This window comes from Stegostoma tigrinum, chromosome 16 (genome assembly GCF_030684315.1).
Source record: "Stegostoma tigrinum isolate sSteTig4 chromosome 16, sSteTig4.hap1, whole genome shotgun sequence".
NCBI classification, from domain to species: domain Eukaryota; kingdom Metazoa; phylum Chordata; class Chondrichthyes; order Orectolobiformes; family Stegostomatidae; genus Stegostoma; species Stegostoma tigrinum.
Genome location: NC_081369.1, coordinates 42704431 through 42726317, shown reverse-complemented (window position 1 = coordinate 42726317; position 21887 = coordinate 42704431). Strand labels below are relative to the sequence as shown.

The following is a 21887-nucleotide window of genomic DNA, read 5'->3' as shown; positions in this document are numbered from 1 at the left end:
CTGTTACTAGACTTCGGAATGGACCTCTCAAATTTTGCACCTAATGTTGACCTTGCTTTTGATGCATCTTCTTTACAGCTGTAACTTTGTATTCCTCACTCTGTTTTATCACCCCAAGATCTTTGTATAGTATGATCTACCTGTACTGCAAACACAACTCTTCACTGTTCATTAGGCACGTTATGATAATGATAAATCAAATCAAATCAAAATTCTTTCATCTAAATAAATCACATGAATCACAAGCAGTTGTGTTTCTAACACTAACTGCTGCGGCACATCACTGATAATATCCTTGCCAACTGAAAAAGACCCACTTATGCTACTCTCTTCTTCCTGGCAACCTGCCAATCTTCTATCCATACCAATATACCACCCCTTTCACCATAGGATTTTATTTTTGACAATAACCTTCGATATGGTAAATACCATGGGTGTAGAGTATTCTGTTGAAAACTTGGTGAGTTAGCTACAGCGCATTTTGTCTGTGGTATTGCAGCCACTGTGTGATGGTGGCAGACAGAGTGAAAGTTTAAGGTAGATGAAGTCATACCAATCAAACAGATTGTCATACTTTCGATTGTGTTAAGCCTCATGAGAGTTGTTAAACCCTCATTTGTCCAGAGAAGTAAAGGATATTCCATCATACTTGTAGATGGTAAACAGACTTTGGAGAATCAGGAGTTGAGTTACTCAGTGCAGAATTCCTAGCCTGTGATGTGCTCATGCAGCCACTGTATTTATATAACTGGTCCACCGGTCAAGTTCAATTTCTCGTCAGTAGTAATCCCCAGAATATTGCTGTTTAGGAATCAATGAAGTTAATGACTTTGAATGTTCAGGAGAGGTAGATAGTTTCTTTCTGTTTGGAAATGCTAATGACCTAGTACATAGCTCATGGAAATAGAGGGATCATCCAGTGAGGCCTATTGGTAGAACTCAGCAATCAGAAAGGTGCAATCACTATGATGGGGTTGTATGAGACGTCCCACAATAGCCAGCCAAACCTGGATGATATCTGTATCTTCCTACATATGGACACAGCTCTCCCCACTCAGTCCTTTGATGTCAAGATCTGTCACTTCATCTCCTGAATTCAGCTTTTTATCTACGTTTGATCTAAGGTTGTAATGAGATGAGGAATCAAGTAACCCTGGTGGAACCCTAACAAAGTGTTGATGAGCAGGTTATTTCTGTTTAAGTGCAGCTTGATAGCACTATTACCAATCTATTTCATCACCTTTACTGATAACTGAGAGTTAACAGTATCATGACCACAAATCATTACCTATGAACAGATCAAACTTCAATTACAAATGTTTCGAGCAAAGGACAAATGACCAAAAGCTGACTACAGAAATAACTTCAGTGGCTGCCTAGAGAGACAAAGAGAGAGACAGAGACAGAAAAAGGGAGACAAATTCCGTGGAATATTGCACCTGATGAGGTGCCAAGGAAGATTTAAAGGAATAGACTTGATTAGACAAAATGCTGGTAAAAAGAGTCAAATGTCCTCCTATATCTGCTGCATCTGGAGTGTGAACTTCTGTTCAGACCAGTCACCAGAGGATTCATCCCCTATTTGCCCATGGATGGGAGCGACCTGCTCCTCGGCAATAACTTGGCAGAATCAAAAGGAATTCCTTCCCCAGTTTTCTCGATTTTTGAAAAACATCTTTAAGTGCTTGAACTAAGGATTCCTTCACTACAGTAGAATATAGCCCATGGTAATAAAATGTGAGGCTGGATGAACACAGCAGGCCAAGCAGCATCTCAGGAGCACAAAAGCTGACGTTTCGGGCCTAGACCCTTCATCAGAGAGGGGGATGGGGAGAGGGAACTGGAATAAATAGGGAGAGAGGGGGAGGCGGACCGAAGATGGAGAGTAAAGAAGATAGGTGGAGAGAGTGTAGGTGGGGAGGTAGGGAGGGGATAGGTCAGTCCAGGGAAGACGGAAAGGTCAAGGAGGTGGGATGAGGTTAGTAGGTAGCTGGGGGTGCGGCTTGGGGTGGGAGGAAGGGATGGGTGAGAGGAAGAACCGGTTAGGGAGGCAGAGACAGGTTGGACTGGTTTTGGGATGCAGTGGGAGGGGGGGAAGGGCTGGGCTGGTTGTGTGGTGCAGTGGGGGGAGGGGACGAACTGGGCTGGTTTTGGGATGCAGTAGGGGAAGGGGAGATTTTGAAACTGGTGAAGTCCACATTGATACCATATGGCTGCAGGGTTCCCAGGCGGAATATGAGTTGCTGTTCCTGCAACCTTCGGGTGGCATCATTGTGGCAGTGCAGGAGGCCCATGATGGACATGTCATCTAGAGAATGGGAGGGGGAGTGGAAATGGTTTGCGACTGGGAGGTGAAGTTGTTTGTTGCGAACTGAGCGGAGGTATTCTGCAAAGCGGTCCCCAAGCCTCCGCTTGGTTTCCCCAATGTAGAGGGAGCCGCACCGGGTACAGTGGATGCAGTATACCACATTGGCAGATGTGCAGGTGAACCTCTGCTTAATGTGGAATGTCATCTTGGGGCCTGGGATGGGGGTGAGGGAGGAGGTGTGGGGACAGGTGTAGCGTTTCCTGCGGTTGCAGGGGAAGGTGCCGGGTGTGGTGGAGTTGGAGGGCAGTGTGGAGCGAACAAGGGAGTCACGGAGAGAGTGGTCTCTCCGGAAAGCTGACAGGGGAGGGGATGGAAAAATGTCTTGGGTGGTGGGGTCGGATTGTAAATGGCGGAAGTGTCGGAGGATAATGCGTTGTATCCGGAGGTTGGTAGGGTGGTGTGTGAGAACAAGGGGGATCCTCTTGGGGCGGTTGTGGCGGGGGCGGGGTGTGAGGGATAGCCCATGGTGTTTTGTTTATTTTGAGAAGTACCTGATTGGTCTCTGTATTTAGGGATCACCTTCCTAAAAGGAGGATATTCCCAGCCCTAATGTTACTCACATTGATGGCTAGTACAATCGCTTGTTTGAAGTTTGAAGTTGAAAACACAAGCTTGTTTCTTAAAAGGGCCTTTAACTTTTCAAACACAATTTGACATTTTTCAGTCCATGCTACCTTTGCTTTTTTCTCTAGTAGGTAAGTCAGTAGCATAGCTACTGTGCTGAAATTTGGAACATGCCCTTGGTAGAACCCACATATTCCCATACACAGGAACATTCATAATAGTCAGTTTTTTTTGTGGGAATATGTAATGGAGCTATTTTGTAATTCAAGACAGTACTTGTCCTTGACCCAATATATGGCCTAGATAGGTCACTAGTGCTGTGAAGACCTTACTCTTTATAGGATTGACTAAGAGGTTAGCCTATAGTATTTTCTGGAACAGAACTTCCCGATCCTGTTAGTGCATTTCCCAAATGTCATTACACACTCAGAGTTTGTGTAGGTGCAATTAAATGTTGCTACCTTGTTCATCAGCCTCTGAGAGGCGTTTGAGTCATTTTAGAGCTCAAATGTCATAACTCAACATTGGTACAACCTGTCTGGAGTTATGAAAATTGAGATTTCATTAGTGGGTGTAATCAAGGGAACCAGCTTGTACCCCTTAAGTAAATATATCCTGGTAATGTAGAACAAAATGATACTGGTTAACCTTGGTCTATACTGACAAGAAGCTGTTAACTTTTGTAGAGATGCTTTTTGCTGCCAGAATGCCAGTTTTTTCGATTGAAGTTTCTTCCTTAAACCACTTAAAAAATTATTCAAATTGACCAGAATTCAAATGTGATTGCTGATGCCGTGTCTGGAACCTAAGACAATCCAGTTAGTACAAAGGCAGCGTAATTGACCAAAGCTAGCAGAATGAATATGTGTGTCACTGTGTCTGCTGTTTTATATTTTATATTTGTTTTTCTCATTCTGTAATGAAATGGAAATGAGCCTCACTAGTCTTGTGGGAGAAGTGTCATGACCACAGGTCAGCAGCAGACAATCAAAACTTTAATTACAGCACTTTTTAAATGCCAAAGTCTAAGGTTGAGTGCAGATGTAAATTCAGTGGCTGCCTGGAGAGAGATCCTGGAATGTCACACCTGACAAGGTGTCAAGGAAGCTTCAAAGGGTTTTAATTAGAGACGGGGAAATGCACTACAAACGGAACTATAATTCCCCGGGAGTTATCCCAAATTATGACTATGATGTGAGGAAGGTCAACAAAGTGTGAGAGAGAATGTTTTGTGCCTTCCCTTTAAAGAATAAAGAAGAAAATGTGCTAAAAGCCAGTTCGGCCTGGTCTTTATGTGCTACAGATGGTGTTCTATTGAGCTAAAGGTCTTGTATGCTAGTCTGGTATGTGCAATAGCTTTGCTGTGAATGTCACACTAGTCACCTCTGCATTGCAAGTAAAAGCTTTACTCTCACTCTCAGTGCTAAAAACCAACTAGCCAGTTGAAAAGAAACAAGGCAGAGCATTTCAAACAAACTGAAAAGCCAAGAATTGCTAAATCGGTTGTTCAACTATCAATGTTCCACTGTACAATCCACGCAAACAACCCAAAGGGGCTGAACCATATACATTCTAACTGTTTTTTGCACTCACTTTACAATTTTTGACATGTACGTGTGTATCTGTGTTCTAGTACTGTTCCTTCTTATATATAATAATTAATACAATTACTTTGTGTAATTCAAGAAAACCTGGTAAAATTCTCTACTTTAAAACATAAATTCATTTGGTCTAGGAGAATGGTAGCCACAATAGAGGTGGTCCCTTTGTAAATTAACCATGGTGTGATGAACCAAAGGGATGGGTGAATATAGCAGAACAGTCAATTCATCCCTGCAGTCAGGGGTGTGACAATTTGTGGTGACCTATCTGGAGCTGTAATATCATGGGAACTTCACCCAGGATCTGATCCTGACAAACTGGGTGCTCATCCAAGAGCCGGTCATGACAACAAAATTTGCGACATTTGACCTGATTGGAATTATCCTAGTTTTGGTGAACAGGATATTGTTATGTTCTCCATTGAGACTTTTTAAAAGAGATTTGAATTCTGCGTTGAATAAATGACAAGACAAAATTTCATTCTTTAATCTTTTATTGAATCAAATTATCTCAAACATGGCTTCCTGAAACCTCGTTTCAATGACAATATTTTTTATTCATTCGTGGGATGTGGGCATCATTGGCTAGGCCTAATTGCCCAGAAAGCAGTTAAGAGTCAGCCTCATTGCTGTGGGTCTGGAGCCACATGAAGTCTAGACCAAGTAAGGATGGCAGTTTCCTTCCCTCAAGGGCATTAGTGAACCAGGTGGGTTTTCTGATAAATGATAATGGATTAATGATCGTCATTTAGATTCTTAATTCCAGACTGAATTTAAATTCCATCATCTGCCATGGCAGGATTTGAACCCGAGTCCCCATTGCCTTGGTCTCTGACTTAATATTCCAGTGAGAATAGCACTAAGCCATTGCCTCCCCCAAAATACATTACCCTACATTGAGGTAGAAATGCTAATTACCTATCTTTGATCCCAACTCGCTGTAATGTTTGAAGTAAATGGATTGTTTACAGCACAAGTGTTGACAGCTCAGTATCTTTAACAACTTTGTGGGACTTTGAGATTCTACTCATTGTAGGCTCAGGAACTACCATTTCCTCTGTGTGCAAATATGTTTTACCTTCTCATTGTAAACTAACGTAAGCCTCCATTGATATCAAACAATCAAATTGCTAAGTTTACCATTAGGCAGACTTCAGCATAGATCACATGACCCTCTTCATTTACTTCAAATTTAAAGCAGCGGTCATAAAATATAATAATCTTTCAAACCTCATAACTGTACCCACAAACAATTTGCGCACTACTGGGTAGATGCATTGTTGCTGTACTAGAATAAGTTGGCTACGAGCAATGGTAGTTTGGAGCACAAGTCTGCAGTTACTCTGCTAAGATGTTTCACAATTATTGTGTTACTACAGCCTAAATATAGAGTTAGGGCCTGACCCTTCATATAAGTAAGGAGGTGAGAAACTCCCTGGAGAAAGTAGTCTTATCCCACTTTGTCTTGGAGAACCTTCCGATGAATTTCTAGTGAAAAATGTACATATCACATGCAATGTTAATATCCTTCTTCGTGATCAATAGTCTTAAAATTTAAAACAATACTTGTTGTCCAATTAGAAAAATCAAACAGATTTGGTAAATACTTTAAGTGAACTTGTTGACTCTGATATTCGATAGCTCTTAAATTAGTTACAACAAAGCAGTGGAAAAAAAACATTTCATGGTCAAAGCTGAAGACAGATACAGTGCTAAGCCAGAGTTAGATTCGTTGCTTTGGGATTGTTAGCCATGTATTTTTATCGATTCAACATCTTCCAACAATCCAGTCTGGAATTGCTGTGAATGGCTATTGTAGAGTAGGGCTGTCTAAATTTTAATCATCATGGAATGCAAAGATACATACCACTGACACACAAGAACTCAGTAGAAATCTATATTTTAAGTAATTTGCATAATAATGTAACAAATTTTAAGATTTTAGTTTGGAATTATCAACCATTGAGACAAAAGTGTTTAAAAATAAGGTCTCTCCGAACATTCCAAGCCCATAAAACAAACCAACAACTAATAAGTATGAACCCAAAAGGAACTGGTTTTCCGGAGCTTAAAGGTTGGGAATTCTTTGAGCTTTCACTGGAATGACTAATTGTTTAATTTTCTACAGAAATTTAAGCACGGTTGTTTAATCAGTGTAATGTGGCAGGATAGAATATTTGCTGCTTGCAAGAGATTGTATACAGGCTCTTTGACATCCTAAAACAGCTTGAATCTGTCACTTGTGCAGGATATAGTATAATGGAATGATCAATGGAATGGCAATAAGTGCTAGATTTGCCAGTGACGTTCACATCTCTTGTATAAATAAATATATATACTTTTACAAGAATACATTGCAACTTTGTAGGCACCTCCCCAAAAGCAAAAAACTTCTTTTGCTGAAAACTGCATGTAGTACAATCCAATCTAAAATTTAACACATTTATACAACGAGTGAAGCTTATTAAAATTTATATTATCGATTATTTGGCGCTCTGTGAATACCATTTATTTGCACAAGCAGCAAAGGTAAAATGAATATGCAATTCTCCATAATTCTTCTAAGTTAAATAAATGTAATACATCTCTGAAAACAAATTGCTGAACATAGGGAAGCATTGAACAAAAATAGCTCAGCATCCTGAATTGTCGACAGCTTGTGTATATTCTGCATTATGACAATCGCAACCCTGTTACTTCAAACCCAAACATCCAAGGCACTTGTTATTCTGCCAAATTTGTCCTCCAAAATTTAAATAATTGGTGTTGACAGCCAGCAGCCATAATCTGGGATGCTGCAGAGGTTCTTGATGCAGAAGAATATCACATAATTGAAATGGCACACTTAATGGCAGAAGATTAACATCTTTGAAAGTAGGGTGGAGGGCATAGCTACGTCTGGAGTGCCCTGAGAGGACTCTGCTCAGGGGCTAGGCAGGTATCTTCTGGCATTGCCGTGGCTCCTTGTGAGGAGGGACACATGGAATATGGACCAGGTTCTCCATGCCCAGTTGCTATTCCTTCAGCCCTGAAGACCAGCAGCTGGGGCAATGGAGTACAAGTGTGCGCGCCTCTCCAGCAGCCCCTGAAGCTGGACCTGGTTCTCCATGTCAGTCAACAACCTGTCCATGGGGGCAGCCCAACAGTTACAACCCCGGGACAACTGGTTCCCCATTGTGTAGGGGAACTCCTGTGCTGCTGGGCAATGAAGGCCGTCATCTCCCATACACCTATCTGCCACTCCTGTGCTCCTCCCTGTGCAGCTGGACAAAGTCCCGGATGTTCAACCCACTGGGTCGTCTTCTGCCAGGACCTGAGGAGGTGCCTGACCTCCAGCTGTCCTAGGAGTGTCAGCAGCTTGGGACATTTCTTCCTCGACCAGCTGCAGAACTGTCACAGTGAGGTGCTCGCCAGCTTCTGCTCCCAAATGTCCTAAGGCTAACATTTACTGCAAGATGTCAGTATCAGAGCTGGCAAGCATCAAGATAGCAGCCTTGCCGAGGCCTTGGTACTCTCATCCTCAGTGGTCAAGGAGGTGGCATTAGCAGATCAGGCTATATCTTCGCAGAGTTGGTGGACATCCTGTTGGTACTAGTAAAACAAAAGAGGGAGACACAGTTGAGGCCAGTTAGAAATGGTGTGTAATGAATGAGACTGACAGTGTGCAATCAGTGGTGCAAAGAAGGGGTATCCTTTTCCTGGAGGATGGGCTGAGGAGGCCACACCACCAGACTCAGGCAGCCTGCTCCAACATTGCCAGTTGGGTCAGTGCAATCTCAAGTTTCTTGCTAGGCAGTGGTGAGTTGCCAATTAATGGGGATTACAGCTTTGTAAATACTTTATTAACAGCACCACTCACCACATTAATTTTCATCTTCACAGTTTTCCAAATGTGTTAGACAAGCTAGCCATTGGGAATTCTCAACATGGAAGTCACTGACTGCAAACAGCCTCCATGTTGGTTACCACCAAAAGCATCTCAAGGCACAATCCTTGGGCACAAGCCACATCCATCCATCTTTGATGGACATTGGCATCTGACATCTGACACAATCCTCATGGCACCTCTCCAATCCACTGACAAGATGCAAAGGAAGTTTAGACTACATTGCAGGTGCACTGGCAATTAATGTTGAAAAGGATCTTTTACACGCAGGGACAAGCATCTAGCTCACAAAATGGACAAAGCTACATCTCAGAGCTATCGCTCACATAGTGCCTACATTCATGTTTGCATCATTCGTACCTTGTCTTGCCATGGTATGCCGTACCACGCCTGTTAGCACTCTGGCACTTCAGTCAGAGCCAATGGTTGTCAGTACATAGACAGATGCTTGTCATGCTCCTCAGTAGGGATCTGTCCAGTGGGTGGAATGTCTTGCTGTATAACACTCAACGGTACAGATACCATCTGCAACATTTGGTAGGTGCCTGTGCAGCAAACACACTGCATGTTCATTCAGTTAAATGGCCATGTCAGAAAATATCAAGAGGAAGCTCCAGTCTGTCAGAGGATCCCTGTAACATCAGCCAAGGGCACAGTCCATGCAGAATCTGGAGATTTGGTCATGATCAATCATCCACTGTGGCTGGTCGTTGTCAGGGCACATGTTTGACAGGAAAGTGAGCAATGATCAGTCCTGTAGGGCCGTCACAAATAGTCAGGGAGCTCCAAACACAGCAGTCAGGGATCTTGTCAGTCATGTCCAGGGGTTATCCATCAGACAGTCATAGATCTGGGGTGAATACGGTCATGAGGGTCCTTGTGCTGAATGTATACGGGGCTGCAGGGAGGGCCTGTCGAGGCAGCTGAGAGGTACCTTTCAAAAGGAATGGGGTTTCAAGGTTACCAGAGCAAAGCAGAGGCCTGTTTAGAAATGGGAACAAGGACAGTGATGAGGGCTGGAAATGCAATGCATGTCAGGGCTAGATGGAACATCATTGGAGCTCATGGTAGGCTACAGGAGGAGGTTTATTGGCTGTGACCAGCGCTGTGTCTTCCATGGGGAGAATTTAGAGTACCAGAGTGTTGAAGTGTAATATTGGGACTCAAGGGCAGGAAGAACAGTTAGAGATGAAGTTTGATGTTGCCTGCTTCAATTGTAAAGGGCACAGCCCACCAGGATGATGTAACAAACTGGTGTCCAGTCTATACTGGAGAGGCCACTCAGACCAGTCCAAGCAACTGAACCTCAAGTTCAGCAGTTCTATACCCTGATCTACCTTTGCAAAGCATGAGCAACATTATAGCTGCACTCCACATCAATCCGGGAATTGCACAATAGCATCATGAGCCATGGACACAGTGTGTATTCATTCTCTCCCATAAACCAACCTTAGAATGCACCAGGATCAATTACACGACAGTGCTCCCAGATGTAGGAGTCGTAGCAGCTGCCAGGGTAGTGGGTACAGTCCTCCAGAAAGTGGTAACAATGACCACAGATCACATGGACATTAATCAAATAGAACATCGAATGATGGGTGACTTGGTGATGGGATACCGGCCTCTGTGCAGCAATTTGACCTTCTTAACTGCCAGGTGGCCAGTGGGGAGATGATGGTCTAGTGGTATAATCACTGGACTGTTAATCCAGAGGCCCAGCTAATGTTCTGGGGACCCAGGTTCAAATCCCGCCACAGCAGATGGTAGAATTTGAATTCAATAAATGTCTGGAACTAAGAGTCTAATGACCATGAATCAATTGTTGGTAGTTGGGGAAAAACCCATCTGGTTCACTAATGTCCTTTAAGGAAGGAAACTGCCATCCTTACCTGGTCTGGCTTACATATGACTCCAGACCCACAGCAATGGGGTTAATTCATAACTGCCCTCTGGGCAATTAGGGATAAGCAATAAATGCTGCTTAGCCAGTGACGCCCTCATCGTGTGAATGTATAAAGACATACTGAATCTGCATGTTAACCTTAAGATAATTGTGAGCTAGGCCTCCTAAGTCCCTTTGTGCTTCAAGTTTCTGAAACCATTTCCCATTTAGAAAATAGTCTACACCTCTATCCTTCCTGCCAAAGTGCACAACCTTCACATTGTATTTCATCTAATATTTCTTTCCCCTCTCTCCGAGACTGCCCAAGATTGTCAACGTTACCTATACCTCCACTATCCTTGTGTCATCTGCAAACTTAACAACAATGCCCTCAGTTCCTTTGTACATATTAAGTTATATCTATTATGTCCTGGATCTCCTCAGTCTTACTGAGTGCTTTTGTTACTACTCACGCAATGGAACAATACAACATTTCATCCAAAGTCCAATAGCAATTAGCAACTGCATCACCACTAGCACATTGGAAGCAATTCTTGTCCAGGGGCCAATGGCCATCTTAATACCCGAGTCCCAAACCAACTGCCACTATTATGCATCTTCCAGTTTGGCTTCCACATCTTCATTCAGACATTGGACCCATTGAATTTGCCATCTGAGCCTCTCTCCTCATCTACCGTAAATGTTCTGGATGTTTTAGGATCTGCTTCCTATTGGGAAGTGGGTATCTCAGCAAATCCTCCATTAGATTATGAGTTACACTCATTGACAGCAATGGGGAGGTCAAATGTTAGTTATCATTAAAAATTTGATTGTTGTTGAGACTAAGGGTGGACACAGAAAGTCAAGTGAAAACTTGGCAGTGGATATTACCACACTGTTATTGAGACTTGCTTGCAGTCATTCTCCACGGTGTGCCATCTGAATTAATTCATGGTGATCACTGAAAATTTCAAGGGTACAGTTTAGGCTGATGCTTAAATCATATGTGACACCTATCCCTATCCCTAAGTAATATAGATAAACATTGTTCTCTGCACCTGGCCGATAGTAGGAAATTCCTATAGGGTATCATTCTTGGGTACCAAGGTCCTTCGATCATTTCATATCTTCCACTGTCCCTATGTTGTGAAGTGTTTTGATTTAATGTTGGTCATGTTCAAATTGACTTAAAATTCTGTTTAAACATTGCTTTGCTCATTATCATTTATAAGTTAATAACATTGTTATGGCTAATAACTGTAATTCATTAATAAATACTGACTGAATCTGTACGCAATTATTCTAGCAATACAATTTTCTTTAAAATAAATGTTATGATTGAATTGTTGACTCGAGCAGTGTAATTCAGTTACCGAAAGTACTCATGTACACTTAATGAAGTTTAGTAATTAGTCTTATTCGGACTACAAACACTGAACAGATTATCAACAATGTGAGCCTGCAGTCAGCTTCACTGGCTACACAATCGGAAAATGAATAAATTGATAATAATTAATTCATCACAAGTAACTCCATACAGATATAATGGGGATGATAGCATTTAAACTACAGTGGATAATTCTGATGCTAGATTTATACATAACAGTTTTACATCTAAAGGGAACCTCATTGCTTTGTGATTTCAGGCATTTGCTGTTCCCCATTCCTTATTGTCCAACTATTCCTTATGCATATTAATTAGTTAACGGTGGAACTTAACTTTCCATACAGCTGATTGCAAGAGACATCTCAAGTTCTTATAGAAGTGGGACCCTCAATCAGTTCCTTCCACAATCATGATTGCCAGATATAGCACCAATACTGTGGCTTTCATGCTCCTGTAAAGAGAGAATGTAATGGACACTAGTTGGCACCATTTAGTCCTTATTATTCTTTGTGCTTCCATTCTCCTTGATCCATATCCAGTGCCTCCACCATCCTGTCCTTTCCCTTATCCATGCATGCAAATGTCGCTGGTCACTAGGACTTGATAAAGTCCTTGTCAGCAAAGTACTAAGCCTGATTTTACATATAGGACCTAACCATTCCCTGATCATCTTCAAAAGTCACATATATAAATATCACTCACATAGTAAATAAATTCATTCATTCCACAGACAAAGATAATAGATAGCACATGCTCTTAAAGCAAACACATAGAAATTAAATCTAATTATGAAACAACAAACTGCCTTAAAACCACCTACAAAACAGACCACAAGGCACCAGCCTGCAAATGCACAGAAGAGGTGATTGCTCAGTCTATGTATTTATCTCTCTCTCTGTCTCTCTCTCTGTCTTTCTCTTTCTCTCTCTCTACCCTCTTTCTCCCTCTCTTTTTCACTCCAGAACAAAACAAAGAAGTTGCAACACAGTGTGTCAGATTTAACAGCAACATTTCATAACCAGTCTTTAGTGAGGATTCTGAACTAGTTGTCCAATGTCCTTTTTCTGAAGCCCATAATCAGTGACAACTAGGTATCAATTCATCTGATGTGCCTCAAGCCATTCTGTTTTTTTTTCTCGTAGGATTGAGTACACCCCTGGAGTTAGGTGCTATTAATAACTTATTCTCTTCTGTTTTATCAAAACCATGGAATCCTACTTTCAATCCAGAAAGTGACATGAAACTGCTGCTCTTGTGTCAGTTCTCCACCCCTAAGGCCAGGCTCTCCAGTTCCTCAGAAGTCAATGAGACTACAAATTCCATTTCTTTCTCTCTCAAACCCTGTTGTCTGTCCTCAGTACAGATCCCTTACCCCATGGAGGTCACAAGCCAAGATGATTCCTCTCCATTGCTATAACTTACTTTTGAGACTGCCAGAGATTCTCGTACATCATGCATGATCTGTTCTGGTCTCACATTCTAACTACAAAACCTGTAGGTGGCCTGATTATTGTGTCTCTCCTCCTCAACTTCCCATACCTCTGCTTTACCTTTTGTCCGCTTCCTGCTTTTCCCCTTGCCTTGACATATGACTTCAAGAGCTCTATTCTCCCAGCCCCTCATTCATTCCTTTCATTCGGTAAAAGATCCTTGGCGCTGTTTTCTACAACAGGCCTATTTCCCTTTTTGATTTACCCAGGAGCTGAGTTATCAATGTTTCCGGTACCCAACTAAGGATAGTGGCTTCTCGTGTATCTTTATATTTTCACTCATCACTATCTTAAGTTTATTATTCTTATTCTATGGCCATATTTTGCTCCTGGCCTCTACCTTGCAGCAATTCTGACCTTTTCCACTGAACAGTTCAGATCTACAACCAAGTGATTCTGGCCTGCCATGCAACAGTTCTGATCTACCCTGGCAGCACTTCATACCACCCTCCAGTTCTCCTTTACCTTGAAAACACTTTGATCATTTGAAGCTTAAGTCTCCAGTCACTGATTCTTTGATATCCATTTAAATTGCCAGTTCTTCACCTGTAAGGAAGACCTTTCCTAACCGCAGCTAGTAAAGTAAAGGTACTTGTCCCTTAATCGGTCACTTCATTGCTACAGTCCTGAAGTGGCTTATCCCATCCTTGTAATCATATTTAAGCATGAGGGCTTGCCCCTGTAGGCAAAAACACTTTGACAGCCAGATATTTTGTTCAAAATGAGATATTTTTCTTAGAAGTAAGCAGTGCAAGGAGAATTCCTACTTTGTCAAGTGATTGTAGGGTTTCTATAGTAGAATGAGCAGATTTCTGTGATGAGCTGTTTCTTTAATTATATTATCCTCCCATTTTATTCCCTGACCTGCTACCTCTTGATTTGATCATTCATGTGATTCTTGTGTATAACTGGCAAGCTCACAGTTTCCCAAAATTTATTCTAAATATCCCATGACCTCCAAATGTCAACTAAACCCTTAAACAGGGTATTTGTGCATCAGTTTTGAGTACAAAAGGGATAACCTGGTCAAGGATTAATGATCCTGAAAAATAGCTCTTTATTGCCAATGATAAATAAGTGGCAATAAAAAAAATTGTAATTAAACCCAGGAAACAGGACCCTCCCTCCACTGCATCCCAAAACCAGCCCAGCTCGTCCCCACCTGCCCAACCTGTTCTTCCTCTCACCTATCCCCTCCTCCCACCTCAAGCCGCACCTCCATTTCCTACCTACTAACCTCATCCCACCCCCTTGACCTGTCCGTCCTCCCCAGACTGACCTATCCCCTCCCTACCACCCCCCCCCCCCCATACTCTCCTCTCCACCTATCTTCTCCTCTAACTATCTTCGGTCCGCCTCCCCCTCTCTCCCTATTTATTTCAGAATCCTCTCCCCATCCCCCTCTCTGATGAAAGGTCAAGGCCCGAAACGTCAGCTTTTGTGCTCCTGAGATGCTGTTTGGCCTGCTGTGTTCATCCAGCCCCACACGTTGTTATCTCTTATTCTGAAACTATGGTTATTTTGTTAAAGCAGACTAATTCTTTTACTTAATCTATCATAAAACTTACTTAGCATGTCTAAGCATGTAACTAACTACTTAGCAGCTCTTGTATCATAATAGTGGTGCCCCTAACTTCGAGCCAGCAGTCCAAGGTTCAAATCCTACCTGTTCCAGAGATGTGTAATAGCATCGCTGAACAGGTTGATTGGAAAATAACTGTAACTAATATCTTCAGCTCAAGTGCAATATTAAAGTTCTTTTGCCAATAAATGTAGTTGATTATATTGAAATTTATAAAGTTTGATAAATAAAAGTGATTTATGGCAATTGCTGTAATTGAGACAATGTTGCAAAGGAAATGACATGAAGAAAATCTGACATTTGGACAGAAATATCTGTATGTTGAGCTAGCAATGTAAAACAGCACCAGTACAATGGTTCAATGCCTATAGTAAAATGCTGGAGATTGAAAGATATTTTGAAGATCTGTTCTCCTTTACCTTATTCAGTTGGTAATTATTTATATAAATAAATTAAGCTGCAAAAATTGATCTGAAAGTATATGGGTTTCCTTCACTTGCTGAAGATACATGCCTTGAACACCTGCCTAATGAAACTACATAAATTGCTTAGTTTTTCACATTTTTTTATTAATTATCTTTATTTGGTGTACTTAACTAAATGCTTTGATGAAAATTTCAAAAACACATTGAGGCTGAAAAATATATGAGAAATTCTCATGATTATTTTGATTATTCACGCTTGTATCTCAAATCTTAGTGTTTTTGTTTTATGGCTGTGACCTGGAGAAGACATGGGACTATTGTTTCTAGACCTTATATATCTGTTATATATTATAGAGATACAGCAGTGCTTAACCTTTTGCCTAGCATCAGAAATGTCCTCTGCTGTATTAGAAATGTAAGAATGCCTCAGGCATTGAATTGATGAACCTTTTTATTTCTTACTATCTGGCTTTACTAACAAGGATGGGATTTTGGAGCTTATTAAAACTACCCATGGGGAGAGGGTCAATCTGAAGCATGCCTTGGAGAATTTTTTTTTAAGTATTAGCAGCTGTGATTTCTCTCTCTTTAATTTTCGGTTTCTTTTTATTAAAGTTAATTTTACTAATTTGGCTACATAGTAAAGCATATGATTATTTTTAAGACACATGCAATGACTGATGGTAAAGATAGGAAAGATTACAAAGAAGAATCAATACCGTACAGGAGAGGTGCTCCATGTTCTCTGTATATTTCAGTTCTATTACAAATTTTGTCCTCCTAACGATTTTTCCCTGTGGGCCACATCTTCTCCCCAGCTATACAAAAGCACTGTTTTATCATTTTGCCCGCAGAAAGAGGAGTGGAAATGGAGTAAATGGGGAATTTTTCAGCTGCTACGTACCTTTTGATTAAATTTTTGATCCATTCGACACAGATTTATGGGCCAAGCAAGTTCAGCAGCCGTCTGTTGTAATGCCTCCTTAGAGAGGAGAGAATGGAACAAGCCTACATTATTATAGTGAAACAGCAGTGACTAACACCCCCTGTTGGTGATTTATTGTGTTCACTAACATGTACAATACAAGTCTGTTTCTGATGATTTTATAGAAATGCTAGCACTTTGAAAATATCTGAAACCTGCTGACCAACACAAAATTTGATGCATGCAGTTAGATAAGCATGGCGAGCAGCATATTTGACACAAAATCAAAAGTATCCATTTTAATAAAAATTAAGAAGTAATCCTTGCTTTCAGAATTTAACAATGGTGTCCATATGCTGCTTCTGCAAGCGTATGTGTAAATTATTTTTCATTGTTCCTTGTTGATGACATGGTGAAATTGTGATTTGCAGTAATCAATAACATGTTAACCAATGTCGAAGAAAGATTGTGTAAGAGTGCTGCATGTTATGTCTTCATTTTAGAATAAATAGTCTACACATTCATTATTTGACTAGGTTGCCCAGTTTTTCAATCATGAGGCATTTTTCACAGCAGCATTCTTGTTTCCTTTTCCAGTTTTATTCAGTTTACAATTCTGGTAAACGATGGTGCACTAATGATATGTACAGGCAACAAAAAAGCTCACATTTACCTAGCATCTCATCACATCTTTAGGATATTTCAAAAGACTACATAATCAATTCAAGACTTCTAAAATACAATCATTGTAGCTATGTAGGTAACCCAGTAGCCAATTTAAATACAACTAGCAAACAAGGTCTCTCAAATTAGTTAACAAAATATATTAATAATGGCTTGAGCATATTCAGTTTAATACTGCTCTTGTTAGGATAATACAATTCTTAATCTGTTTACTCCCTCAATATCATTTTTATAGATTTTTCTCACATCATCAACTTGCACAATACATCTCACAACATATGTTATTCAAGGACAGTGTCAGCAGTGCAAGTTTTGCCACATCAACTCTAGGCTCTTACTGCTTGTGAAATATTTAAACACAAAGTCAGTATACAGCAGCCTGAGTTTTGCAGTCAGTAGTGAAGCACTGACACTTGCTATTCCCGTTGTGGCAGTTCCCTATAAAGTTTTGCAGTCTTTTACTGCATAGACATATCATAAACTGGCATGTGATCTTGGGCAACACACTCTACAATATGCCCTTTGGTTTTGGTAGTAAGGTTCTTTAACCATTCAGAGCCAAAGAGATCTTTTAACTGTAATTATCACTCATCATACATTTAAAAAAAAAACTCACTTACCAATAAAGGACTAAAGCTAGCTTTATCTAATATCTTGATTATGGAACTCATGAGCAACTAGGTTCTGTGGCATAATGTTCATTTCAGTGCTAAGTCCAGTCAAAGGCAAGGACTGCAACAGTGCACCATGTGGAAGAGCAGGGTACCTCTAGTAGCATCATCCAGGTTTCTACATTTAGCACTGCACATACAGGATGTCAGAAGCTCCAAGTAATTTTACCCACTTCCCAAAACAATGAATGTCAATCTCTCCATTATTCTTGGAACAAACAAATACAGAAGTTGCTGGAAAAGCCCAGCAGGTCTGGCAGCATCTGTAAATAGAAATAAGAGTTAATGCTTCAGGTTCTGAGGAAGGGTCACCAGACTTGAAATGTTAACTGATTTCTCTTCACAGATACTGCCAGACCTGCTGGGCTTTTCCAGCAATTTCTGTTTAGGTTTCTGATTTACAGCATCTTGAGTTCTTTCAGTTTTTGTTAGTAACAAGTCCAGCCATTATTTTTAAGAAATCAATGAGTCAAATTTGAAAATTTGTATGACATGTTTCTTTGTGTCACTAAGATCTAGTTACATTCAATATTCACCTAATAGATTCCAACCTAGTATGCCACAGAGATAGAATCTGAAATGAAAACAGAAATTGCTCAAGAAAACTCAACATGTTCAGCAGCATTTGTGAAGGGGGAACCAGATTTTTGTTTAATATGTAACTTCTTTAGAACTCAATTTTTGAGCACTTACTGTTCTTGTTCCAATTTAGTATTTATTGCTTTTACATTGTTCTGTGATTATTTTTGGGCTGAAAAATAGGAAGCAGACTAATATAACGGTCAAAATCTATTTCAGTTGAACATTTAACAGATAAATTTGAATGAAATTTGTGCATTTTAGGTTTTTAGGCAATATAAGCATTAGAAAAGGATATAAAACTTTAGACGCCCTTGAAAAATAAAGAAGTGAAAACAGAAATAGCTGGAAAAACTTGGCCGGTCTGCCAGTACCGACAGAGGGAAATCAGAGTCAATGTTTTAAGTCCAGCAACCCTTCTTCAGAGCTTTTAAACAAATGCTTTAAAAGTAAAGCTCAAGTTTATTTTAATGTTGCATCCAGTGCAGTAATAAATTGAAAAACATTTACTGTAGGAAAATCCTTGAATCATTTATAAAATTATAAACCCAGTATTACTGTGCGATTTATTTTTCACAGCACAGGAGCTGGCACACCATGAGGAGAAACTTTTACTGATGGGGAGAAGTCTGCAAACCGCACAGGATCAGCTCGGTGATCGTGTCACAGAAATTGTCCGGCATGAACAGACAAATCGTAAACTAAAATCAGAGCTTAAAATTCTGAAGGAACAGGAAACTAACAACAAAGGAGAGATCAATGCTTACAGGTGAAATGGTTAATGCATTGTTGATCAGAAAGCAGGTTGCTGCCAAATATGTCCAGTGTTGTATTTCAGCCAAATTAACTTGGACTCGATGTTCCAGTTAAAGAGAACATAACTCAATGGTCTCAGAGATACGTCAGCTTTTGTGCTCCTGAGATGCTGCTTGGCCTGCTGTGTTCATCCAGCCTCACATTTTATTATCTTGGATAACTCAATGGTCTGTCTACTCAGCCTGTATTTCAGAAAAGCATCATTGCTTCAGAACGCTCAGATTTTCTATTCAAGTTTCACATTTTTTAGCTATAAAAATTAATATATTCCATTAAAACATCTCTTAGAAATAGGGAGAACATATATGACTTTAAAATAATGACTGAATTATATATGTGACCATGAGCAAAATATACCAGATGTCTAACTCTGTTTCACTTGAAGCATGCACTTGCTGTTCATTCCCTGTGCAATCAACTGGTATAAAACAAAATCCTGAACTAAGCAATTCTGCAAAATGTCCTGATCTTTTCTTCTGACTTGCATTTTCTAAGATTCCAGATTATCATCCTGAAATTATGCAAGGTTCTCTGGGTTCCCGGTCACTTCATTCCTCAGCATGAAATCAGCAGAAGCCACCAAAAAACAACAATAATAGCTATTTTTAAGTGTTTATTGCAGACCTCTGAGGGGTTTACCAATCTTAGACTTAAAATGAACTTCCAAAACTTCTATCCAGGCTTATTTCCCATGTCTCTAATGGTACGCTGTTAAATAATTCTAACTTGTCATAGAAAATTATAAATTAATTTTGGAGAGAATTTTAATTGAAAGAAACTGCCTTAACTGAGCCAGCTGATGTCGTTGATTGAAATGTCAATTATGAACAATAAACCCAGACATTAAGAATACTTCTTGACAACAGTTGTACTTTCACAACAAATCTAAATTCAGTAATTGACCGATAACTAACCAGATAAAATTTATTTCCTTTCAGACTTGAGATTATTTACTGGAATAGTTTGATGCTTTAAAATGTTGTTGTCTAAGGCAATGATGCTGAAAGGGTTAATGTTCATGTTACATTGGTTCCACCCATTTCAGTGATATCACATGCAGTCTGGAGTTGAAAGAGTTCTACTGTAGCTGTTGGTAAGAGCAATTATATCTGTAGCAGCTTCTTACGGTCCTAGTAATTATGGTGTTGTACTTATTGCTACCATGCAATAAATCATCTTGTTGTCTAAGAATAGTGCCTCTTCTGTAGATACTTTACCATGGTGTATCCTGTACTGCTACACAAGGCAAAGGAGGATTGGTGAGCGCCAAAAATTACCTTAAGCAACCCTTTTACAGTACCACTTACTGGGAGAGATAAAATATTAGGAATTGCCCTCCTGATCACCATAGCTGTAGAGTATAAGATTGACCCCAATCACAGGGAGATGAGATCCCAAAGACACAGAAGAAAAAGAAAAATTTCAAGAAAGTGAGTTTACTATTTTTAGAGCATTACCACTTTAGAAAGACAGTCAGCAGCCGAAACATTTTAGCTGAAACAATTTGGAGAGAGAGTAGCAGCACTGGAAGCAGCAAATTGGCAAGCTCAGCACACCAAAGGCAAAGTTTTATTCTGAAGCTGATTAAGACACACTAGGGCAAGAGGTTAGGCTCGGAAGACGGAAAAGCTTGCCACACTTAGAAAATATGGAGGCCTGAACAAGGAAAATTGCGAAAGGAACAGCTGCAGGCTCCTTGAAATAGATAGAATAATTTATGAAAAGTGGGTCGAAGACCAGAATAGGAAGGCAAGGGAGTGAAAAAGAGAGTTTTCACTTCCTCCCTGCACCCCAATGATATCAATGTGGACTTCACCAGCTTCAAAATCTCCCCTTCCCCCACCGCATCCCTAAACCAGCCCAGCTCTTCCCCTCCACCCACTGCATCCCAAAACCAGTCCAACCTGTCTCTGCCTCCCTAACCTGTTCTTCCTCTCACCCATCCCTTCCTCCCACCCCAAGCCGCACCTACATCTCCTACCTACCAACCTCATCCCGCCTCCTTGACCTGTCCTTCTTCCCTGGACTGACCTATCCCCTCCCTACCTCCCCACCTACACTCTCCTCTCCACCTATCTTCTTTTCTCTCCATCTTCGGTCTGCCTGCCCCCTCTCCCTATTTATTCCAGAACCCTCACCCCGTCCCCCTCTCTGATGAAGGGTCTGGGCCCAAAACGTCAGCTTTTGTGCTCCTGAGATGCTGCTGGGCCTGCTGTGTTCATCCAGCCTCACATTTTATTATCTTGGATTCTCCAGCATCTGAAGTTCCCATTATCACTTTTCACTTCCATTGTCTATCATTAACATTTGGCGCCACTAGGCAAGATCTTGCAAAAAAAGACAGTGAAAAGGACAGAAAAGAAATTTAAACCAAAGTTATAGAATCTGAACAGTCTCAGAATTTAATTGAACTGATGTAAGCTATTTTGAAAAAGTCAGAAAAGGGCAGGAAAAGATAAAATTTGAAAGGGTTAAGTCTCAGTTCTTAAGCTGTGATTTTGGTAGAAAAAATTATAAGGGTTGCAGCCAGAGTGTTTAATTTAAACATTCGTGCTGAGAAAAGTGCTAGAGTTCTAGACCATGAAAAGTGGAATGTTGTCCATTTTACCTAGACGAAAAGGAAAAATATTCTATCTTGCCTCAGAATGTATGAAACCAATAGAACCTTTGGATAACCGCTAACTTCAATTGTTGAAAAAGAGAGGAAAATACTCAAAAATACAGGAAAACCCAATAAGCAGTACAGAGATAAACTGTTTAAGGGACAGTTTTAAAATCCTTAAAAGTAATAAATAACAGAATAACTAATAATTCGAATTAAAGCTGTATGAAAGAATTCAAGTAGTATTGCGGAAACAGAGTTAAAATGATTGGCAAATAAAACAAAGAGCACCATTACTGTGTTGCAGAACCTAACAAGCTCTACAGTCATTCAGTTTAATGCAGCAATGGTGAGTACAGTAGATTTAAAACAAAATTGAAATGATAAAAAATTAAAAGACCTTTACAATATTAAGATGAACCAAT

The 21887-nt window shown here is 40.4% G+C and overlaps 1 protein-coding gene and 1 long non-coding RNA gene across 2 annotated transcripts in view; one reads left to right on the top strand and one right to left on the bottom strand.

Moving 5' to 3' along the window:
* LOC125459774 (golgin subfamily A member 4) overlaps positions 1-21887 on the top strand; it is a 709733-nt gene that overhangs the window by 559158 nt on the left and 128688 nt on the right. The window contains exon 30 of the mRNA XM_048546606.2: positions 18624-18813. Coding sequence (XP_048402563.2) covers positions 18624-18813 — 190 coding nt within the window. The remainder of the gene's footprint in view (positions 1-18623; positions 18814-21887) is intronic.
* LOC125459775 (uncharacterized) lies at positions 5060-16180 on the bottom strand. Its single transcript, XR_007249103.2, has 3 exons — positions 16090-16180; positions 11193-12139; positions 5060-8124 (listed from the first exon to the last, which is right to left on the bottom strand). It is a non-coding gene; the product is annotated as an uncharacterized LOC125459775 (long non-coding RNA).